Here is a 21,957-nt window from a genome sequence, read left to right on the forward strand (position 1 = left end):
GTACAAATTGCTAAGTTTAATGGGATGTGTAGGCATATGTGTATATATGTGTGTGAGTTTGAGCAAAACCTCCAGTGAGGGCTAAATCCAGTGCTCTGTATGACAGGAAGAGCAAGAACTCTAACTCATTTATGACTGGATGTCTTGATGGGGGTTATAATTTGAGAGTTTGGGAGAATACAGTTCCTTGCCTCCTTTGAAGATGTGTTAGCATGTACAACGGCTCACTGTAATTAACCTGTTGTGGTAAAAAGACTCAGAACAACTGAACTCCTTTGATGCAATACTTTACTGTTCTGAGAGATTTCTGAGAAGCCTTATGAGTTTGTCACATCCCATGAAATTTATCTAGTGAGAAAGGGATTTAACTGTTACTGCCTGGCCGTGGACTTGATAACGTCTTCTGCCTATTCCTGTGTGTTTGAACACTAGGGTCAGATTATTGTACCTCACTTCTGACATCTGTTTTCCTCCTTCAAACTGATATGATTCTTAGATGTTGTATGATGTTGTATGATTCCAAATGCATTGGAATAAAATATCACTCAGATTCCCCAACATGTTTGGCAGGGCTTCAGTATTCTCCTGAAAAAATTAGCTTGCCTTTGCTTTGATTCCTGCCTTGAGTTTTAAAAGTAAAGTATGGGTAATTTGGCGGTCGCTATGCTTAGCAAAATTTGGATTATTGTTGTGAATCCTTTATTACAAGAGGTAGGATAATAGTGTTCTCTATTGAACAAAAGTTCTTTCTTTCATGTACTAGTAATTGGTTTCAGTCATTGTCTCTGGAGAGTGCTTCTAGTTTGTTAGTGTGATATTCTATGTATGTATCATCATTATAAATGCATTAAGATATTAATGATATTCATTTTAGCTGATATCTTAACAGTAGCACTCTTCTGCCTAAAATATGTACGTTAATATATTTGGTGAACAAAGTTAAAGATTAAGTCATGATAGGTAGTACAATAACAATAAAGTCAAACCTTTACTAAATTTTGGTTTAACTTTTATGTTAGCTATAGCCCATATTTCCTAGACTGCCCTTTTGTGAAAAACTTCTGCAGTGTTTCTCGATGTGACTAGTGTGTTGTGCACTGAAGATGTAACCTTGAGAACAGGTACAGCAAGCCTAAAGAGTCGTTCATGCATGGAAAGCAAAGGACCAAACCTAAAGCACCCAAGCATGGCCATGCAGAGAAACCTTTTTATGAGTTTGACAGCAGGATGCTAATATTGCTGTTTGACACTAATCACTGCAGAATTCCATAGTGCTGTATTATGGACATCTGGAAGGATGATTTGCTCCCTTCTCAAGCTGAAAATACAGGAAATCTACATACACTGTCCATTTTTTGTCAGTCACATCCTGACAGTACAATTCACCAAGTTTCTGAAGAACATCCAATATACAAACACGTTATGTTGCAGTCTGCTAAGGAGACTTGTCTGTATTGAAGCAGTCTGGCAACAGAGAATGGGAGCAGAAAGAGTAGAAGTCAAAACACTGGTTTTTGTAGATGTTGATGGATTTTAAGCGGCTTTTGTTTATTATTAAAACTTGTTGGACAGGGAGAATAAATAACCTATTACAAATGCTCAAAATACCACTTCTTCATCTCTTATATGTGGAGACTCGAGGAAACTATAGGGAAAAAATTTAAAGCATAAACTTTGTTTGTTTGTTTGTTTTTAGAGAAGACAGCACCAGAGCACCTTACCAGTTGAACTCTATGTAAGCTCTTCATTCTTTGTCTGCAGGATCTGCTCATGAATGAGACCTGAATGCACTTGCCCTTAGATAACATCAAGATGTCCTTCCTTTCTTGTCCCTCTAACTTCTGGCTTGCATGATCCTGTGCCCTCTCTTTTCCCCTTAATTAGATTTCTACTACACTTGAAGTGACTGTTTCACCTTGTCCTCTGGAAGGTCATCACCTGATAACTAGCTGGAAAAAGAAGTATTTGCTTTTGTTATGTTTCATTTAACAGTGTTCTTTGCATGTTTAATTTCATTTCTCCTTAATGTTTTTGCTTTCTATTCATCTCTCCTTCTCTGCCTTCTGCTCTCTTATAGTAACATTTTGCCCTTTCATTCTATTCTTCTCTCACATATTATGCTGTTTAAGACCTTTTTTCATCTTTCTCCTCTGTATTCCACTTTTTTTTCACTTTCTCTTTCAGCTCCTATCCTTATCCTTGTTGCTTTTGCAGTAGCGTCCACAATGCGATAGCTGCATGATGACCTCAGACTGGTGCTCCAAAAGAAAGTAACTGTCCTCCTGCTTTCCTCCTCACCTACATCGTCTCTGTTGTGCTTGGACATGTTGTGCTTGCATAGGTATATTGCGGGCGCTTGTGGCCGAAGAGACCTTCATGCTTGCAGTGTGGAGGGACTATCTGTGCTATAACGGCTGTGATTATGGATCACTGAAGAAACCTGCTCAGACAAAAAGGAAAATCAAGGGATTTCCAAAATCTTGCTATAGTGGGCGTTAGTAGAGTGAATGGGATTAATATTTATTTTAAGGGGAAGGGAAGAGAGATCTGTAGTTAAAACATCGACTGTTTGTGTCCTGGAGATTACATTTAAAATTTCAGCTAGAGGGCTGGCCAAAATGTTAAAACTGTGATTAGGGGGGGTCATAAGATCTTGCTCTGCAACCAGAGAGTGGTCTTTTGTGAGATGGACTGTTCTGCGCTCTTAAGAGGGAAGTAGAAGGGAGCTACAGTGCTTCAAACTATCTGCATGGTTAAACCTGAACATGCTAGTGAAATATAATGGCTTTAGCAAGGAACTATCAAACATTGCCAAAAAAGAGAAATAGCAGTCATTTAACAATTGGAGGGAGTGGAGGAAGCATGCCTGCCAGTTCAGGGGAGTATAATCCTTGTCATTTTGTCTTGCTATAGTTCATAAACATACTACATGCTCATAGAATGTGTGAGACACTTCTACACTTAACAGTGACATTAAAAAAAAAATCCTTCAGACATCATAGAAAAGACAAATAGTAGTATTATTATCAGCATGAGAGAACATAGTATTTACTTGGGAATACTGGTCATCTTCCTTAGTCATCTGAGTCTATATAAAACTCACATAAACTTTCATTGGGGTTTGGTGTTGCCAATCTCAAGTGCGCAACAAGAATGAGTCACATCTTCCAAGATCACAAGATTTGCTTAAAAATCAGAGGGGTTTATTTTTCATTGGGTTTCATTTTTATTTGCCTTTTTATGTCAAAGCTGATTCATTTTTTCCACTGTTTTCTGTGATCATTACTGCTAGCACACACCTCTGACTTTTTTTTTTTTTTTTTTTAAGGAAGGGACTTTTAACAAGAATACTAAATATTTCAGAACAAGTAACAAAGTCATGTAATTGCTGCCAAGTCATGTTGGCAGGTAATTACTGAAATAATTCCACTTTTAGTAGAAATAATGAGGAGCAGGAAATTGTAGACTAAAATAAGATTAAATTTCATATGTGCTGATTTGAGTAACCAATAGTCACGCCCTAGAAGAGAGTGTCGTCACTGTAACAATATTTTTTTATTAAGGACTGGGTACAAAATTAATCTGTTCATAATATTTTTTTCTAGTATTTCTACATATATGGAAGTTTGTTCCAAGTAGTTTGCTTTTCGAAGTCCTCTTCTACACCTCCTCCCATCCTCTCACTTTTGTGAAAAATGAGAAAGTCAAGTAAATCTTAGTTCTATATGTTTAAAGCAAAGCCCTGAAGTGGAAGGATTTCATACAAAGTTTCATCTGTAATTCTCAGTTTCTCCATGAGGAATTATCTGACATTACTCCAACTGCTAATTTCATCAGATAACCATCTGTCCCTTATGCTCTTGGATTTCTTTTGTCCTCTTTATTTTTTGTTATTCTTGTTTTGTTTTGTTTTAAATAAAACTTCCTATCAGGTATCCTTACTGGGATGCTCTCAGAAAAATTCTTTTGACAAGTCTGTGCAGACCCCAGTTGTGGATACAGGACATGGGAGCCTTTCTCAATTAGAAATTTATGATTTGAGTCTCTGCTTTTTAGATGATGTACTGTTTGCCTTTATTACAGGAAGATGGGTGGTTTTTAATTTTCATAGCAGAGGTTAATTTTAATTATGCGAAACCAGCCTGCGATGGATTTTAGTGGACAGAAGGTACTTGCTGTGGTAGCAGCGTTTTAAATGTTTTTATTCCATGTCCAAATTAGTCTTGTAGTTGACACTTCAGATGAATAAGTCCAGATTTAAAAGTCCCAAGTCAGCTCCCAGCTGATACTTCTTTAAGGGGGAAGTCTTTTGTGTCAGAGGAGACAAATTCAGCTGTGATGTAATCAGGCATTAGGGAAAGATAGGGCATTTGCTTTTACAAGATTTGAATTTAGCCCACCATTTAGATTTTCCTTGATACACTGTATTACTCTAAGTACTACAATAGTTCTGTAGAGATTTTTTTTCCCTTGGTCAAAGACAGGCAACTAGTTTAAAGCTAATTTCGAGACAAATATAAACTATATAATTTTAAAACTTTAGTGAAGGGACATCTTTCTTTTATGGTTTTATTACATCAAATTAAGGTGCATGATCTACCATCTGTCTTTTCGTTACTTTTGCATAGTCTGAAGAGGTACCATTCACCAATAAGAGTGAATTAAAGTGTCCCAGCAGCTTTATGGGGCAAGGCGTATTTCTCAGCAGCTCGAGTTCAAACCCTACTCAAAACTTGCACCAACTCAAAAAGGAGCTTGTGAGAAAATTCCCTTTGCTAGATCTATTGAGCAGAACTTTCTATTCTGCTGAACTAACTGTAGATGAGAAACATGCTTCTGGGTAAGTAATTCCATGTGGAGGCTGAAATCTGTTTTTCAACTAGCTGCATAATAGAACGCTGTATTGCTTGCTCCCGCTGTATGAAAGAGAAATGCCTGCAATGTTTTGCTGATTTGTTTTTAATAGCAATCTGTTAGTGAAAGCTCCACTCATTTGCTTGTGTTTAAGAACTAAGTAGTCAAATTAGGAAATAGGAGGACTGTGGGTGCCTGGTGATACATTTTGTTCGATATCTTTTATGTTTAGATGTGCTATGTCAAGGAAATACAAATGGCAAAATCAGCTTTTGAAATCTATCTTTTATTTTATTTTTTTTTCCCCTGTTCAGATGGTAATTGCTACATTTTCTGAAGGAAGGTTACAAATGAAAATTCTTGTTAGTAAGCCCATCAGAAGAAAATATTTCTTAAATATTAAAACAAATCTGTTTCTCGTTTATAAGCATACTGATGGTTCCTTTTAAAAATTGACTACTTGTTTATTGTATATCTTTAATTTCATTTTTTCATTATAGCTTTATGCTACTAAATCCTGTTGACTGATGTTATGTTTTATAATAGTTTCAATAACTGTAAATAGTAATAGCATTTGGAATAGAGAAATACCTTCATGTGTCTTTTAAAGAACAACTTCAAATTATTGAGCCTATAAAATGTTAATATTTTGCAGGTTACACTGTACTGATTAGAATACCATTGCTTTTGAAACTACTTCTTTTACCTAAAAATTATGCGTATCTGTTGACTATTCCTGTTGCTCACTGATGTGAGCATTCTGTATTTAGAAATTTATTAATTCTTTCTGAACTTAGAGCAGTCCAGAACTTCCATGCTGTCTTCAAGATGCTTAGTTAAACAGGACCAGTCATTATTGTATTAGTGTCTAGATTTATACTTATCTTTGGCTTTTCAGTCTGGCTGATCTGACAGCCCACAGAATGGGCCAGGCTGCCATGTGTTGTCCACAGCAAATGCCTCCTGAACGGTGCAGACAGCCCCAAAAATCTTGATCTGTTCCTGGCTTCTGGGAGAAAAGGTGTAGGCGATGGGCAGTCTCTGCTTGGCCAGGCATTGACTGTTTGCTGCTCTTGGTAGATGATGGCAAGTCTAAGCTGACATTGTCCTGGCCAAATGGCTTGCAAGGTGAGGAGAGAAGTGACTCCAAAAGTTTGTGTCAAGCCTTTGGGAACAGTGGCAATGTGATGAAGAGTAGAGAATATTCTGTCTGTCCAGACAGTGACGGGGGAAACAAAAACACCAACAAGCCAAACAAGCAGTCCCCCCTTCTCCCCTCCCCGCAAAAAGAAACCCCAACAACAACAAAATAATCAAAAAAAACCAACATACCCAACCAACCCAAAAGCTCAGTTTTAACTCATCAAAAGTGCCTTATGCAGAACATGCTCTGTTAAGCTAAGAGATATTCTGTTGAAAAGGGAAATCCAATAAAGCTTGGAAGCTTGTTCACCAAAGTTTATAAGAATTGTGGCAAGGACTGAGCAACACACATGCTGCCAGATGAGGAAAAACGTCTAACCCTTGCTGATGATGTTGATTACTGCTGACCTTGCTTTTATGGACACAGGCACAGAGTTCTGAGTCACAGAGGGAAGAGGCAGCAGTGGGTGTATGAAAGGGTCCTGGAAAGTGTGTGGTTGAACAGAACTCTGAACTTGTGGGAGGTGGTTGGATAAGAAGGGTAAATCAGAAGTACTCCACCATCACTTTCCCAATGATATTTCCTAATAATAGTGATTTTAAAAGTTTTCTCTGTTGGAAAGATGAAAACAACTTTACAGGTAAACAAGCATTTTAGTGGTGGGTGCTGGTAATGGGCAGTGCGCTACTAAAATTTGCATCATAGGTTTGTGTTTAGACAGGTGAATATCCCAGGTGCCTGTACAGATTTCGTGATTTTGCAGACAGATATTTGGGTTTGTTCAGTACTTGAAAATTTGGCCTTTGGGGAAAAGATGCTTTTATGTGCTGTAATACTAAAATGCTTTGAGCAAAGTTTAAAATAATTTTATTCTGTAGCTGTAGAGAACATTGAGATCTTTTGGAATGACTTACTCAAATATCTTTAAAGTTGGTGGTGTATTCATATTTGAATAAATTCAGGAAAGATTCATCCTAAGCAGTTTCTATCCAGTACTGCTTTAAAGAAACAGGAAAATAGAATCATTTCATCACTTAAAGCAGCTTAAACCTTCAGGGGGAAAAGGGGTTACTACTTAAATTTCAGATGAAAGGAGTGTTTTGTGAATTCATCTGTGTCATGTATTCATACCTGAATTAAAATGAGCCATGATGTACTGCACTTTCTTGGGAACATTACATAAACTTCCTTGTTCTAAACCACGCAGAAGTTTGAAATGAGCAAACAGAACTGAAAGAACTTTGCAGTAGTTTCTCCACAAGCAGGAAGCCTAATATTTACACAACAACCAATAGGGGAATGGACACAGAGACAAGCAGTACTCTCTCCTACAAAACTCAGTTTAACTGGTAAAAGAAGGTAGGATCTATCTGAACAACAACTTTCTTTTTAGTTAGACGTGTATTTTTGGGAGTGGGTTTGGCTTGAATTCTGTGGAACCTTGTTGGTTGAGGTTCAGAGCTCTGCAACTAAAACAAGGGATTGTTTAAAAGTATGTTATATTTGGAACAATATTCTGCTTTACTTTCTGGTATTTTGGTTAAGTCTTTCAGTAGCACTTTTGTGAGTCTCTAAAGGAGGTTAACTGAGGAAAAATCTGATCCTGATACAGCTTGCTTTGTCATAGCTCCTTATCAGGAGTTGATTTATGTATGGTTTACTTATATTGTCCTGTAATTCTTTGCTATGATGTTTTTTTCTCTTTGTCCTGCGTGCCTTTAGGGAGAGGTTCTGCCTCAGTGTGCCAGGTACACAAAGGGAAGCAAGGAGACCACTGACCTCAGTGCAGACAAGAAGGGACAAGGGACAGTATACTTATTAACTCTCTTATTGTCTGATCTACATGGCTAATGATATCATCTGATAATAAAATTTTGAAATTTTCAATTCAAGCCAAAAGTTGCTGAATCCAAGAACTTGTGAGTGGAATCTAAACCTGTCTCGGTTCCTTTATTTTCCAGCATCCTTCTTGCAAGAACTCTGAATAATGTTGTTGTTCCCTGCGTTCTGTTGGTAGGAATGATTGCTAGTCACATGTGCTACCTGCAAAGAATGGTTGACAGAAGACCTGCCTATCCTTATACCCCTGCAGATGACCTGTCCATTGGAAGGAGAGGAGGTAGCTGGATTATTGAGACACTGTGCTAAATTTGAGTTTTGAGAGTGGAAGTTTTGCTTTCTTACCCTGGTGGTCTATTTTACTGCTCCATTGCTTGTAGGGGACTAAGTGTGTGAAGGTTGTTGATATGGCTTGAGCATTAGGAGTAGCACGATCCTTTCTGAGATTGGTCAGAGTTTTTCATAGATTGTTGAAATCTCTTTTGTACAAAGGTGAGAGTACAAAATGATGATTTTTAACTCTTCAGAAGGTACATTAGGTGGAGAGGAGATTCTTCCAAATATCAATGGTCAACAGAAATGTGAGAAATTCCTCAAAAATTTTAAGAATCCTTCACAATAGTCAGCATCGGGTAATCTTAATTGGAAGATGTCTACCATCTTTTCTTTGTTCAAGCATATATGCTTCCCATTTATTTATAATAGCTGTTCTCAGATGTAACTTGAAATATATAACAATAATAAAAATTTAAACTAGGGAAGGAAGGCTTCAACTAACAGACTGACAAATTATAAACTGCTGAAAAATGTGCTTTTACAATAAAAAAGTATCATGCAAGCCTCCTAGTTATTCTAAATGTATTGCCTGTTGTAGTAATAAAAGCCAGACAGTCAAGTTTGGCTTATAATATGAAACAAAATTTAATTTTCTAGTCTTTGTGATTAGAATCTCTGTTTTATTGGGTAATTTCATTAACAGTTATTACCAAAGAGAAATGTATCTCAAACTTGCATGTTTCAAAGGGCAATGCTCCTCAAAGAGCTTTTATATATCCTCTTTGGGCATAGATCCAAACCAGTGTCCCGTATTCCCTGCTAAAATAGATTCCATTTTTGAAGAGGTAATAATTGACATAACAGTGATAAGTGCAGTTATCCACAAGCGATGAGGCATCTCACCAGCATTAAGAAGGTGCTTCCTGTACGTTATTTTCAAAACCCACCTGTTGGCTGACTTGCATCTTCACATCTGTGCAGAATTCCATTTTGTATTGCTTTCTTACTTGTATGGATATGCTTCAGTGGAAGAATAAAAAAACCAAAAAAGCAAGACACTTTCATATGTAGCTATATTATATTTTGAAGTAATTTTTAATTTTTCCCTCTACTTATAAGAGAAATTTAGACAGTAACTAAAATGTGTGTACTTGGTGATGCTATGCTGCTGTGCTTTTTGCTAAACTGAAATTGATGACTAAAGAATCATTATTCTTTCTAGATTTTATGGGGAATTTGAATTAAGAGAGAGCTTTCAGAATGGAGGAAATAAAATTTCTTTTTGAACTCTTCCTCTTTGTCATTCTACAACAATAAATTAATTGTTGTATGTCCAGATGCCTAGGTTTCTCTCACCAATTCTTGCTCCTTGTTACTTGTATTTCTTGTTCTTGCTCAGGAAAGCATGCGGTCATATCTTTTGCCACATTACATAAAACCACCATATTGTGTAACAACTTAGATGACGTCTGTCCTAAGCCTGTAGCATAGCCTGTTTTGAATGACTGAGAAAAGGCTAAGCATAGAACTAAAACTCCAAACCAAACACTGCCCCTAAAAAAAATTTGTCATGTACTTCTATAGTTGCATTCAATTTAGGATACTTTGTTCATTGTTGTAAATAAACGAAAATATCATATATCCCTGTATATTCTTAAAATAGAGTTATAACTATTGCAGATTCTGAAGATGTAAATTACTTTTGGTTTACTTAAGGTTATTTAGGGATAGGATCCTACAGTGTTCTTGGTAAAGTAGTTCTTGCTGACATGTATCAGGAAGCCTTTTTGAAAGCAGACTTAGAGGACAGAGTGAATTAGACCTGTAGACCAGCCTTTCCTTTAGAAAGTACAATGTATTTAAAAAGCAATATATGATGATTACTTAAATAAATATGTGGAAAGATATCGTGCTGGTCAACATTCCTTGAGTTGTTGCTGGGGTTTTTTTTTGTAGCTCAGGTCTTAAGGGTAGATATCAAATTAGAAGAGTTCTGAGAAAGCAGCTAATTCTTAATCCCAGGAAAGTAGCTAAAGCATCTAAAGCATTGTTTTTCCCAGAATTCCACTTTTAAAGAGCCTGAAAATATCTTGGAGGTTTTGTGCTACCAAAATAAAATTTTATTCTCTCTATTTTTTAAATTTAAATTTAAAAGGGTTATGTAGATTAGCGATTGTGTTTGGCAATAGCTTCTAGGGCTATTCTTGGATTGATTCATGTGCTTTGTCTCCTGTGTAAAAATTAATCACTTTGTTGATATTAACAACTGCTCTCTTGTGACTTGAGATACCGTATATTAATGTCTGTCAGCATGTCATGGTGACACAGCTGAAACTTAACTAGAAATGTCAATAATAAGTCTAAAAATAGTTCTGAAAATTCTTTGAGAAGCTACCGCCAGCTTCCTGAAATGACAGGTAGTAGCACAGAATAATGTGAAAGCAGCCCTTCCTTTTGGGTCAGCGAGGTTGTCTCTGACAGAGAACCGAGGTACTGCATGTGCGAGTAAATTATAGAAGAGTCATGTCTGACTACAATTAGATATTATTGTCCCTTTTGAGGACTGAATATTAATCTAAATATAGGACATTTGCTTATGAAATTTTAAAACTTATTCACTAATAAAAAGAAAATGGCAATTCCTGAAGAAATATCAATGTTTCAAAGATCTTAGTTTGAACATCCTTAACTGTATTGCACAGCTAATCAGGTTTTTGTTAAGTACAAAAAACCTCATAAGAATTCATGAATTCTCTCCTGAAAGGTAACATCCATAGCTAAAGCTCTTTCTAAAGCCCCACTGTCCCTTCTAGTGTTCTTGCAAAATCAAGAGACTTCATTTAGTTTAATCAGAAAGCTAGTCTGTTTTCTCTCAGGTATTCCCCAGTCTCTAGAACTGCAGATAACTTGGTAAAATGCTTTTCTGTAAACAGAGAATTTTTTAGTTAGGGTGACTGTGAAGAGAGGCCATTTTGGGGGATGTACACTTTAAAACTTCGAGTTACGCGTAAGCATAACTCAACATTGGAGGCTAAGAAGGCTAACTGTACGAGTGAAGCATTTGCAATGTTTTTATTTTTCATGTGCTGTCTAACAAAATTGAAGGGAGAAAGAGACATCAGAACAGGTAGAGAGAGAAGTATGGAAGCAGTGGGGTTTCTGGAAAAAAAGTAAAATCCACAGAGTAAACAGTCAATATCAGAGTAGGGATATCATTAACAGTGGGAAGAGAGACTTTACACCAGGCCTGCTTAGACTTATGGGAAACTAAGGGCGCTATTGACATGAAAATAGAATAGGTAAAAACTTCTGAAAAGACTGAGGAATAAGGATAGATTCAATTCTAGGGTTTCACTGAAAAAGTAATTTCTACGTTTAGCTGAGTTTGATGGCACTGAAAGGGTAGCTGTTCAGCCAGTAAAAGATATAGGGAATACTTCAAGGTATAGTAGTAAGGCGTTCTCCTCTCCTTCCCAAGTGTTCTTATAGTTTATGGTATGTGCTGAGCTATAAAGCTGGGCAACCAGGTTTTGCAAGATTCCCTGTGAATGCTGTTCTCTGCCCTTACATGGTTAGCTCGTAATTCTGGTTTTGTTGAATTTTTGCTATACACTACAGTGGAATAAGGAGTTGACTTCTGAAGTGGTATATTTTGTTTCTGTCATACTTAAAAGACTGATCGGCATCTTTGCTACCTATTAGTTGCCTAACGTACTGCAGGTCACTTTGTCGTGGGGCATAAGCTTCAGTGCAAAGTGTTTCGTGGCTGCCTTGCTGTCTCTATTTTTTACTCTTGTGCATCCTCTAAGGGTAGTGGAATTAATCTAATGGACACAAGCATATGTGAGAATAGAAATAGGCTCAGCAATCCACAAAATCCTGGGTTTTGTCCAATTTAAATGAAAGATTAGTAAAACCTTAGAAGGGGGGTGTTTTCATTTTGGTTCTGCATTTTGAGTGCAAAGGAGTGATGTGAGGTTTCTGATTAAGTAGAACTCCAGCAACAGAAAAAAATCGATCAGCTTTTTCACTAATCATACTCAAAATTAAAGGATATACCTTAAGAACAGCAGTTTTAGAGACTACAGGATTACTTTGTGCTCTTTAAATATTCAAATTACGGTAATTATTACATTTAAGATAAATTTCATTTCTTTTAATATTAGAAATACTATTGAAACACAAGTGACGCTGATATTGAAAGACGTGAAAATAGGCTGCAGTCACTAATTTCATTATCTTCTGATTTTTCTGTAGAAGTCTTAAGTAAGTTGTTTGGTTTTCCTGCCTTTCCCATAGGATGTTCTCCTTTTTTTTATTGAATAGGTTGGTTTGGATATTGATTTTCCAAATATTGTCTTAGAAATAGCATTCTTTTTTCCATCCCATCTTTATTCTTATGTCCTAGTATAAGAAACTTAGGGACATTCTTTGCTTACAGTATTTATGCATCAAACATTTGTGGTGCAGTGATGGATGCAGATACTAGTTTCCTTTTAAATTAGTCCTAGTAACAGTAGGAATGATGTTCTATGGTTGCATTTGTGTCTTAATAACCTCATTAAAATATTTATTTTGAAATTGTCTGTATCTATCTAGTCAACCCACAAATACCTTTTGAACAGTATTTTCCATGCCATGGAGTTAGTCTGTGGTTCTTGTCCTGAACACTGGGTTCATAAAGGTGACATTTGGTGTTTTGCCATTTAGTTATTGCTGTTCCTTTGTGTGCAGTAACCTTGGAGTTACTTTTAGTGGCATACTCTGCACATATGTGGTGCTTTGAAACATTTGTTAGATTACATGAAAGGTCTGTAAGCCAAATGCTTACTTCTAGCAGCTGTAAATGGTATCACTTTACTGTTATAGCTGTCCGCTTTTGGGACATTAACAACAGTATCATTTTACTTTTTGAGTCCATGTTCAAGTTTGGCCATTGAAAAATACTATCAGATAATTAAAGGGATTGGATCCTATTACAGCTTAATAATAGTAAAACAAGGAAACAAAACCAATGAAATTACCCTTTATCTTCCTCTTCAGGAATTAAATTAAATTAAAAGTAAAGATTTGCTATACTGTAGAGACACTTAAGAAATTAGTAGTAGTCTTAATGTTTCAAAGATACACTCCTGGGATTTGAGTAGTTCCGAGTTACAAGAAATGAGCATGTTTGTGGGCTGGGAGGATAAGCAGATTACAGAAAAACTAAACACAGAACAAACAATAAAACTTTCTAATGCTTGGTCCAAATAGGAAAAGTTCATACAGATACATTTAACATGCTGAATCCATAAACCTAGGGATTTATTTTGCTCGTAGTTGGAGTGCTAGTTGTAAGATTTGGGAAATCCTTCTGTTACAGCTTTTTGAGAAGTACTTTGAGATGTAATTATGCAAGTCTAACAAAAATGAGAATCTCAGCAGTGTCTTTGCTTTTTAAATTTAAATAAAGACTCCTACTTGAAAGAGAGGAATAGAAGTCCTAGACACTTAGAGCAATGAAAGTATAAGAAATATTAAGAAGCATTAAAAAGTTTCTACAAAGTCATTATTTTTTATCCAGTTGTGAGTCATTCAGTACTTAAAAATTATGTAATAGTGTCAATTATGAATACAAATCCAGGGGGAGTTTTAAGATCTTTCATCAGAATTTTAAAACCCTGATACCCTAAGGATTAATTCTCTACGGAAAAATGAACATAAATAATGAAGTGCTTGATACTGGTCTCTGAGAAAACACACAAACTCCTATTTAATTCCATCTGGAACCATTGTTCACACCACAAGAAACAAAAGAATGAAAGATGGACTCACTGGAAGGGCAGCGATGTTTCTTAATTTGAGTTGTTGCAAGGACATTACATGGTGGTTGTAACAGCTTTGCCATGCTCTGCTTAGAGCCCCTTGCTCTGAGCAGCAATGCAGCTTCTCTCTGCCAAACTTCTTGAGGGAAAGGTTTCCTGTATCTGTGCCTTCACACCAAGGAATCCCTTGTCTCCAAGGAGTCCCACATCTTGCTGACTAAGGTGCAGCAAGGAAGTAGTAAGATAATATTGCAAGATAACGGTTGATTCTGTGCTTTTTGTGTTTCTTGCTAGAAGTTGCTAGATGGTCTGGTTTGTCAGTTTCTGCATTATTCTTCATTATTTGATTTGGGCCCCTTCTAAAACTTTGACCTCTATGTACTTCTAAATGCATTTCTTCCTTTGCATTTAAGTAGTCTGATTACCCTACTCTTTCACACTCCAGTTTACCCAGATATTGTCCTTCTTTATTTAAGATATTTAAAATAGAACTACAGGAGTTGAAATCCTAGGCAAACCTCTTCTGCTGCAAGTTAACTGTCTATAATTATCTCAGGACATTAAGTTGGGTTTTTTGTTTTGTTTTTTTTTTTTAATCCCGTCATGTGACAGAAACACTTGTACTTTGTCTGCAGAAGTTATAGGTTTGTTTTATTTCTCAGGTGTCCTTGTATGAATTAAGCCAGACTTCACATAGATGCTAATACGGTGTCCCTCACAAGGAATTTGTGTGAATAGCTATTAAGCTTTAAATGCACACCCTTTAATAGCCCTCGTAATTTCTGAATATATATTAATCTTCAAATACAACTTGACCTTGAAGTTATCATTATCTTGCTTTGTTTCTTTTTGAGTTCCATCTGGAATTTTTTTCACTGAACAATCTTTACCAGAAGTTTACCCATATAAAATTGTCTTTCCGTTTAACTTTTTTAATTGAAGCCTTTTATTTCTGGCCCTGTCACACATTTCTTTAAATTCTGTTTCAAATAATATTCTCCTTTCACAAGGTAGGTATCTGATAAAAATGCTGTGAGACTGAGCTGATGCTGTCACTTGGCTGTTTTCCTTTTCCCTTGGAGTTTTACTTAGTTTCACGGTGTGTGGACTTTTTTTCCCTTCTATTCAGGCTTGACCGTGGGGGCACAAGGATCAGAAACATAAATTTGTTAGCAGATTTATCTTATCCCTTCATCCCTTACTTTTAGAGAGATGTGGAATTGGGCTTGGCAACCTGTCAGAAGTGATGTGCCAGACTGCATTTTTCTGTCTGTAGCCAGAGACCAGCCTGTTGGCTCAGACTTGTCAGTAACTGCCAGCTGCTGTAGTGGTCGGGGGGTGTCCTGGCCCTCCCTGGCCCTGATGGATACTCTTCCAAAGTAGGGGCTGTGTGCTGTTGTCAGACATTCCTGTTGAGGTAAAAGGAGTCATGAGTGGGATGGGCTGTGGGGAGCAAAGGCAGGAGGGGCAGAGATAAATCAGTGACAGAGAAGTGGTGGGCAGGAGTCTTTCCAGCTGTTAATGTCTCTGAATAAGATGCTGTAAGAGAACAGTCTCTCTTTTTGGAACAAGTTCCTGCCTTGCTGGGCATCTGCATCAGGTGACTAGCTTAAGCTTTGCAATCCCTCTGTGACTGGAAAAGTCTAGAGCAGGACCTGCTGAGGCAAAACCGACATTGGAATAATGAAACTCCTGAGAGTTGGCAAAGAGCTTATTTAAAATATTGTATTGATCTCTTTCCAGTGAAGTTATTCTTACGTTTTCAATCCTTGTCTTTGTTGTTGTAATCATTTGAATTATGTCCCTCAACCTTAGAATTGCAGATAAGTGCTGTCTGAGATGCTGAAATTAAATAACTCTAAAAAAAAGTTTATATTCTCTTTTCTTTTCTCCCTGATCTCCCTGATTCTCCCTCTTCTCCTGATGGAGAAGTATTTGTTCAAAAGAAAAAAAAAACAACAACAGTCTTCTTCCAGAATTTTATTTCCACTTTAAGCACCTTTCCTATAAATCAGAGAATTGTAAAACTAGGATCAATCTGTGTGTTTAATTTCAGCTTATCAATAGAATGTTCTCGTGCAGCTGGAAACTTCCAAGCTAGAGGAGCAGAACTCTGCTGTCATAGCCTGCCTGTTCTTTCATATACTAACATTTAATTTTTTTGCTTTTGTGAGCTCCGCAGTCAGTTCAAGGCTTCTTAGCAAAAGCAGATTTTGTCCAACGTAAGTAAAAGGTCATAAACCTCAGTGTGAAGTTTTCTTTCTGATATGTCAACAAAATGTATTTTGGCACAGGGACTGGATTGTTGAAAGCTGTGGGTTCACAAGAGGCTTCTGTAGGGGTAAAAGGAGCGAAGAGTGGGATATCGGGGCTGTGGGGAGCAAAGGCGAGGAGGGCAGAGATAATTCAGTGACTGAGAAGTGGAATGCAGGAGTCTTTCCACAGGCAGGTCTGTTGAAGAGGGGGAAAAATCGTCTTTATCCAAATCTTCATCCTCCTCATGCATTATCCCCTACAGCCTTCTGTCTTGCTAAATATTATCCTGCACCTCATGGGAAGAGGCAAGTCAGGGTCTGCTCATGGGGCAGGAAACTGAGGGGCTAAAGCTGCTCCTGCTGCTAGAGAAAGAACAGGCAGGAACCTCTGGGAATAGGTTTTGTGCTTTTTCTGCCTCTGAGGTGCTGGGAGAGGGCTAATAATGTCAAGTGGAGGGTGGGGAGAAGGCTCTGGCATGGGAAAATATTCCTTCAGCTGTCCCTGACAGCTGGTTGCTTTGCCTACTGTCTGGCTTTGCAGAACAAGACTCTGCTTTATTGCATTTTATCTCTGATCCACTGTACCAAACCAGAGATAATCTGCTATTTATAATGATATTTAGAAATTCTCTGACTCAACAACAACAGGATTTAAGATAGAAGAGTCTTTAGGTAATACTCATTTTGATCCCAGGCATTCTGTCTGTTCAGGAGCAGGAACTGTGTTGAGATGGAAGGAATTAAACATATAGGACTGGAATCTCAAAGGCACCAAGTATCCTAGGGCTAAGCACCCTCAATTTCCATCAGTTGCAAGTTATACTGTAATGTGAGTTAATGGATTATGAGCAGCGGGGGATTCAGCTGTTAGTCTTGAACTTCTACACATACTCTGTGTAGGAAGGGTTGTGCTAGAGAAAAAGCAAATCTATATGGCTTGAGGAGAAAATTCAAGGAGAGGATCCTTATTTTTTTCCTAGTTTGTATTGTGTTTCAGTGGATATAGCAGCACTTTACTTGAGTTGATGAGGAAGATGAAGCATGGAACTTCCTTCTTATTTCCCATGTTGCGGTTATTTGCAACCTTGAGGCACTTGGAGAGACAATAAGGTAAGCACCATGGTGCAATAACTATTGTATCTTTCAGGATATGGGGCTGGAGGCAACTTCTGTTCTGTTGATGTCTTGTTTTGTAGCAGTCTTCTCCGCAGTCTTCTCCACCTGTGTTTGCTACCGGTAGAACTAGGGTGCGTAGAAAGAAACATTAGTCTCTTTCTTGTCTTTTGACTTTTTTTGAGCAAGGTTTTGATTTAAAAGTTATTATTTATAATAACTTCCATTACACCCCAAGACTCCATACTGGCAAGAAGTATCCTGTTACTAAAGAATGAGCATTTCTCAAGCATAAAAATTGTTATTCAGCTGTTCTTTTGTCTCCATGACAACATTAAGCATAACAAAGCAGTAGATGATGTTGTGAGCCAAAAAATCTGTAATGCTCAAGTGACTGTTGATAGCAACACAATGGATGCCAGTATAGGGTTACTTACAGCCAGTAATAGATATTGCAGCTATGGCTGAAGTATTGCTAATGACATATTAAAGCAGGAAACATATCAGAAAAAAGCAAGGTTGATGCAATTGGTAGTTTTTATAAATTATACATGAGGTACTCTTTCAAAATTCAACAGGAAACTATGGTTTACCTTCACTAATGGAATGGGTTGCATGAAAAGTGAAGAGCTGATTTTATATATAATACATGCCACCTTGAGAGACGAGCTCAGTCTTTCTTCTCAGTTTGTTGATGGAACAGAGAGAAAACCCCACTTCAGAAAAGTGAGATCAGTTCCTAAAGGAGATAATTCAAGGTTAAAGGTTCTCATCTAGCTTCAGTGTTGACCTATAAAAGGAAGCATGTTAACAAAGAAAAGGCAATGCTTTTCTTAGAAATAAATAAAATTTAAAAAAGAGTTTTGGAGGAATAATCATCAGATTTTGATCTTAACTCCATGGTACCAGTGTCTTGAATATTTTGCTGACATGTAAAACTGAGAATTATTCATGGGAAAAACCTTGAGAAAATCAGACTAAACACTGCTAAGCCTAATGCTGGAAACCAGCTATGAGAGGAGAAGAAATGTTAAAAAAAAAGGTATTTAATGTTAAAGCTGGGAGAATAGGAATTAAAGTAAGTTTTATGTAGTTGGGACGTAACTGAGATAGAAAATCTATCCTCAACCAAAAGAATTGATGAGTGAATTACGGAAAATAGAACTATATTATCTTAAGTAATTTATGTCCAGCTTTTGACAGATCTCTTCAAACTGTCGATGCTGGACGTACCATGGGTATTCTGCCTTTTAGTATGTACGTATGCTATCAATGCAGCGCGTACCAAGACACCTTCTGGAGTCTTAAATTTGTGCTCTGTGTTTTGTACAGGCATCACCACAATTCCTGAATCCAGGGTTCCTGACGGTTTGAACTGTTACAAAAAAAAAAAAAAAGGCATTTTTTCCTCTATGAGAAAGATGGAGGATGGAGTCTATAGTCAGCTGTTATCTAGTCTGGCTTGACAGTGTTACACAAACCCTCTTTTAATGCAGACAAACAGAACAGCTTCATTCGTTGGCAACAGCACAAGATACCATCTGATATCTGTTTCAGACTTCAGAGACCCGGACAGATACTCATGTGGTCTTTGATTACTCATGACTCCAGTTACACCTGTTTGTGTCCCTCCTAAATTAAGGCAACAGTAGTACATTTTGTTTTAATTTAAATAGTTGAGCCTGTTTGCACTATGAAACACATTCAACTGTTTCCTTGCCTTATTTGGGATATGTTTTCTGCTTTTTTTGGAGTGCAGTGTTCATGAAATAAGATTCTGTGGGCTGCTAGTATCTCTTTTCTCACACAAAACGCTTGATTTTGTCATTTGTTTTCATTTATCTCATATATAAAAGCTTTCTGAGCAGTCTTTCAGTTTTGAGAGTCCATAAGTAAACCAAATGTATACCTGTAAATCAAATAAAATAAGGCATTTTTGAAACTGCTAGTTATATTAGACTTTCTTAAAACTCTTAATTAAACTGGAACTCTAGCCTACATAGTCCTCCACTGTTCATACGCCAGCTTGTTGTGTGAGAACTTAAAACTTAAGCTGATATTTTGCAGCAATTATTCATTTGTTTGCTTACAGCTTCTTCTACTGTGCAGTTTGAGACCAGGTCTGCTTAAGGGAATGATACAGCCACTACTGTGGTTAGCATAAGAACTGCAGGTTTCAAAGGAAAGCATTTGGTGTTAACAGCTCTGTAACTTTCTTATGAAAAGTTTAGGGTTAGTTTGAACTAATGAAAGTTGTCTTGGATATTCTTTCTGCATATCTTAAAAACTTATACAGAAATAGCCTTCAAAATATGGACTATTAATGAAGTTCTCCTTGTAGTCAACACTGATAGGGGCTTCTTCCAGATCAGTGTTTGAACTTATTTTGTGTTAAGCTGCAATAATGAAAAGTAGAATGGTCTACAGGAGCAGGCTTTTGGGACGGAAAGCCATCTGGGATGAGGTGAGTGTGGGAGCTTGAGGCAAGGGCTGTGAGAGCTACCAACAACAGTAGGAACATGGTGCTGGGGAAACATACCAATCAAGTGGGGAAGAGTAAGTAGCCCTCCACATTCTTACCAGTTCTGCCATCAGTTCATTGGTGTAATGTCAAGGCAAGTAGCGAAGAAAACTGTTTGGACATGCTTGACTGTCAGCTGAAACGCATTGCAAGGAAATTCACAAATGTCAAGATTTCTGTCATTTTTATTTTTAACCTTTGGAGGGTGGACATGAAGGGAAAGAGCTGCCATCTACTCATTCTTTTGTCAGATACACTCAGCTATCTGTAAAGCGGTAAAAGAAAAGAGAAAGAATAGTGAGAATCCAAATGAGGCTGAAACAAAGAATATTTACCTAAGTTTATGAGATTAATTTGTATGAGTCAATAGACTCATACAAATTTTATTCTCATGGGAGACAGAGTAACAGCAGCACTTGAGACTGACAGGCTCCTTTTCACTTAGTGTTTATAAAATAAGTAGTAAAGGCTGTCTGTACCTGTTTTCTGTCCTAAGAAAGACAGTTATATGTGTAATAGTGCCAAATGTGACTGTAAATGTGCCATACAAGGAACTGAGGACCACTGGATAACTCCAGGCTGGCCTCAAGCTGAGCAGTGCCTGCTTAAGTGCCTTCAGGCTCGGTTCTGTGCCTCATCTTAGAATGAAATTCTATTATCTGTTTCAGTCCTCTTCCCTTTGAATCTTTTGAGGCCCATTTCATTTCCAGCTTAAGTGTGCTAATTCTCGCTTTTTCCCTATGATGCTCAAGGGAAGCTCAAGCTTTGCTGCAAGCAAAGCTGTTATTACGCCTAAGCAATATAAGCTCTTCTGAAAACTGAAAGTTGCATACAATTCTTTTTTTGCTGTAATTTATCTCTAATGACAACTTTTATTTTGCAAGACAAACATGTATTTATACTTTTGTAACTGTAACTTTCCCAGTGTAAGCAAAACTTTGAGCAGCGGGATTCCAGACAGTCAGGGAAAGATGGACTGTATGCCTGTGTTGTCCTCACTGTTATTAGACAGGACAGATCCCTCAATATTTAGTTGCTCTTGAAGGATGAACTTTGAAATGCCTAAGTAGTTATGGTAACTTCATCAATTAGTCTGCATAATTAACAAAAAGTCTTAGCGACTTTTTTTTTACCAGAATTTGCAATTGCTGCTGTATTGAGAACTACTAAAATATTCAATTGTCAACAACCAGATTTGACAGAATCGTAAATGTGAGAAGTTTTTCGGCTTTACTTGTCTGCAAGAAAAGTACATAATTTCTATCAGTGATTCTGTTTGTGTTTATGTTGTTCTCTCCATTTCAAATGCAAAAAAAAAATGCAAATGCCATAGGAAAATAAAAATGCAAATTTCAAACACAAATAAGTGCTCTTCTCTCTTATTAAGCTGAAGCTTTTGATTTCTCTACACAAAGAAATACAAAGATAGTTCTATAGATTTCCATGTTTTGACATTTTGATAACCGTGTTTGTGCAAGAAGGACCCACTCTTGTACTTTAGAATGGATGTGATTAAATACACTGGACTGGGGAGATTAATATTAGATGTAGCAAATGTTTGTGCTTTTGTTTGCTTCTGCTTAATTTTCTTTTATTGATCTCTTGACCAAGCTTGCGATAAAACTATTTCTGGAAGACATAGCCTCCTTGAAATCCAGCAAGACCATTATTTGTATTTAATAAAAGTTTGGCCCTAGCTATAAATAGCTTGTTGCAATTTGTCTTCAACAAGTGCAATCACAGTACCCACTGCTGGTCATCTAATCCTCTCCTTGTCAATGTAGAATTGCTTCTCTTGTACATATAACACAATTTTATTCAGTCTTGATACAAATGCATGTGCAGTTCAGATACCTAGATTCTCTTGGGAGATTATTTCCACAGTCTGGTTCAGCTCAAAAAGGCTGCCACCATGAAGATTAAGTATCACTCAGAATAATCTTGGTGTCAAGAAGCTTTCCCTGATGTTCAGACCTGTTTTTGTCAGTTATATCCTTTTATTTCAATTCTCTCTACTTTCCAAACCCTTCAGAATTCTTTACTTCAGAAGTCTTTGAAATACTCTGCCTGCTGCCTCCTCCCCCTTACCTCTGTCTCTGTGGTGTATTGTTCCTAGAGTATTCACATTTAACTTTTTGTATTTTCTAG

The 21,957-nt window shown here is 37.1% G+C and overlaps 1 protein-coding gene across 5 annotated transcripts in view; it reads left to right on the forward strand.

Annotated features, from left to right (window-relative positions):
- ZNF385B (zinc finger protein 385B) overlaps positions 1–21,957 on the forward strand; it is a 151,101-nt gene that overhangs the window by 57,225 nt on the left and 71,919 nt on the right. Inside the window, exon 1 of one of the 5 annotated variants that reach the window (XM_069861052.1) lies at positions 7,981–8,117. The exons of 3 other annotated variants lie outside the window; for them this stretch is intronic. In XM_069861052.1, coding sequence (XP_069717153.1) covers positions 8,018–8,117 — 100 coding nt within the window. In that variant the 5' untranslated portion in view covers positions 7,981–8,017. Of the gene's footprint in view, positions 1–7,980; positions 8,118–17,153; positions 17,286–21,957 lie in introns of those variants that run through there. One more of the 5 variants, XM_069861054.1, reaches the window with a different exon arrangement.

Source organism: Phaenicophaeus curvirostris, chromosome 7 (assembly GCF_032191515.1).
Source record: "Phaenicophaeus curvirostris isolate KB17595 chromosome 7, BPBGC_Pcur_1.0, whole genome shotgun sequence".
Lineage (NCBI taxonomy): Eukaryota > Metazoa > Chordata > Aves > Cuculiformes > Cuculidae > Phaenicophaeus > Phaenicophaeus curvirostris.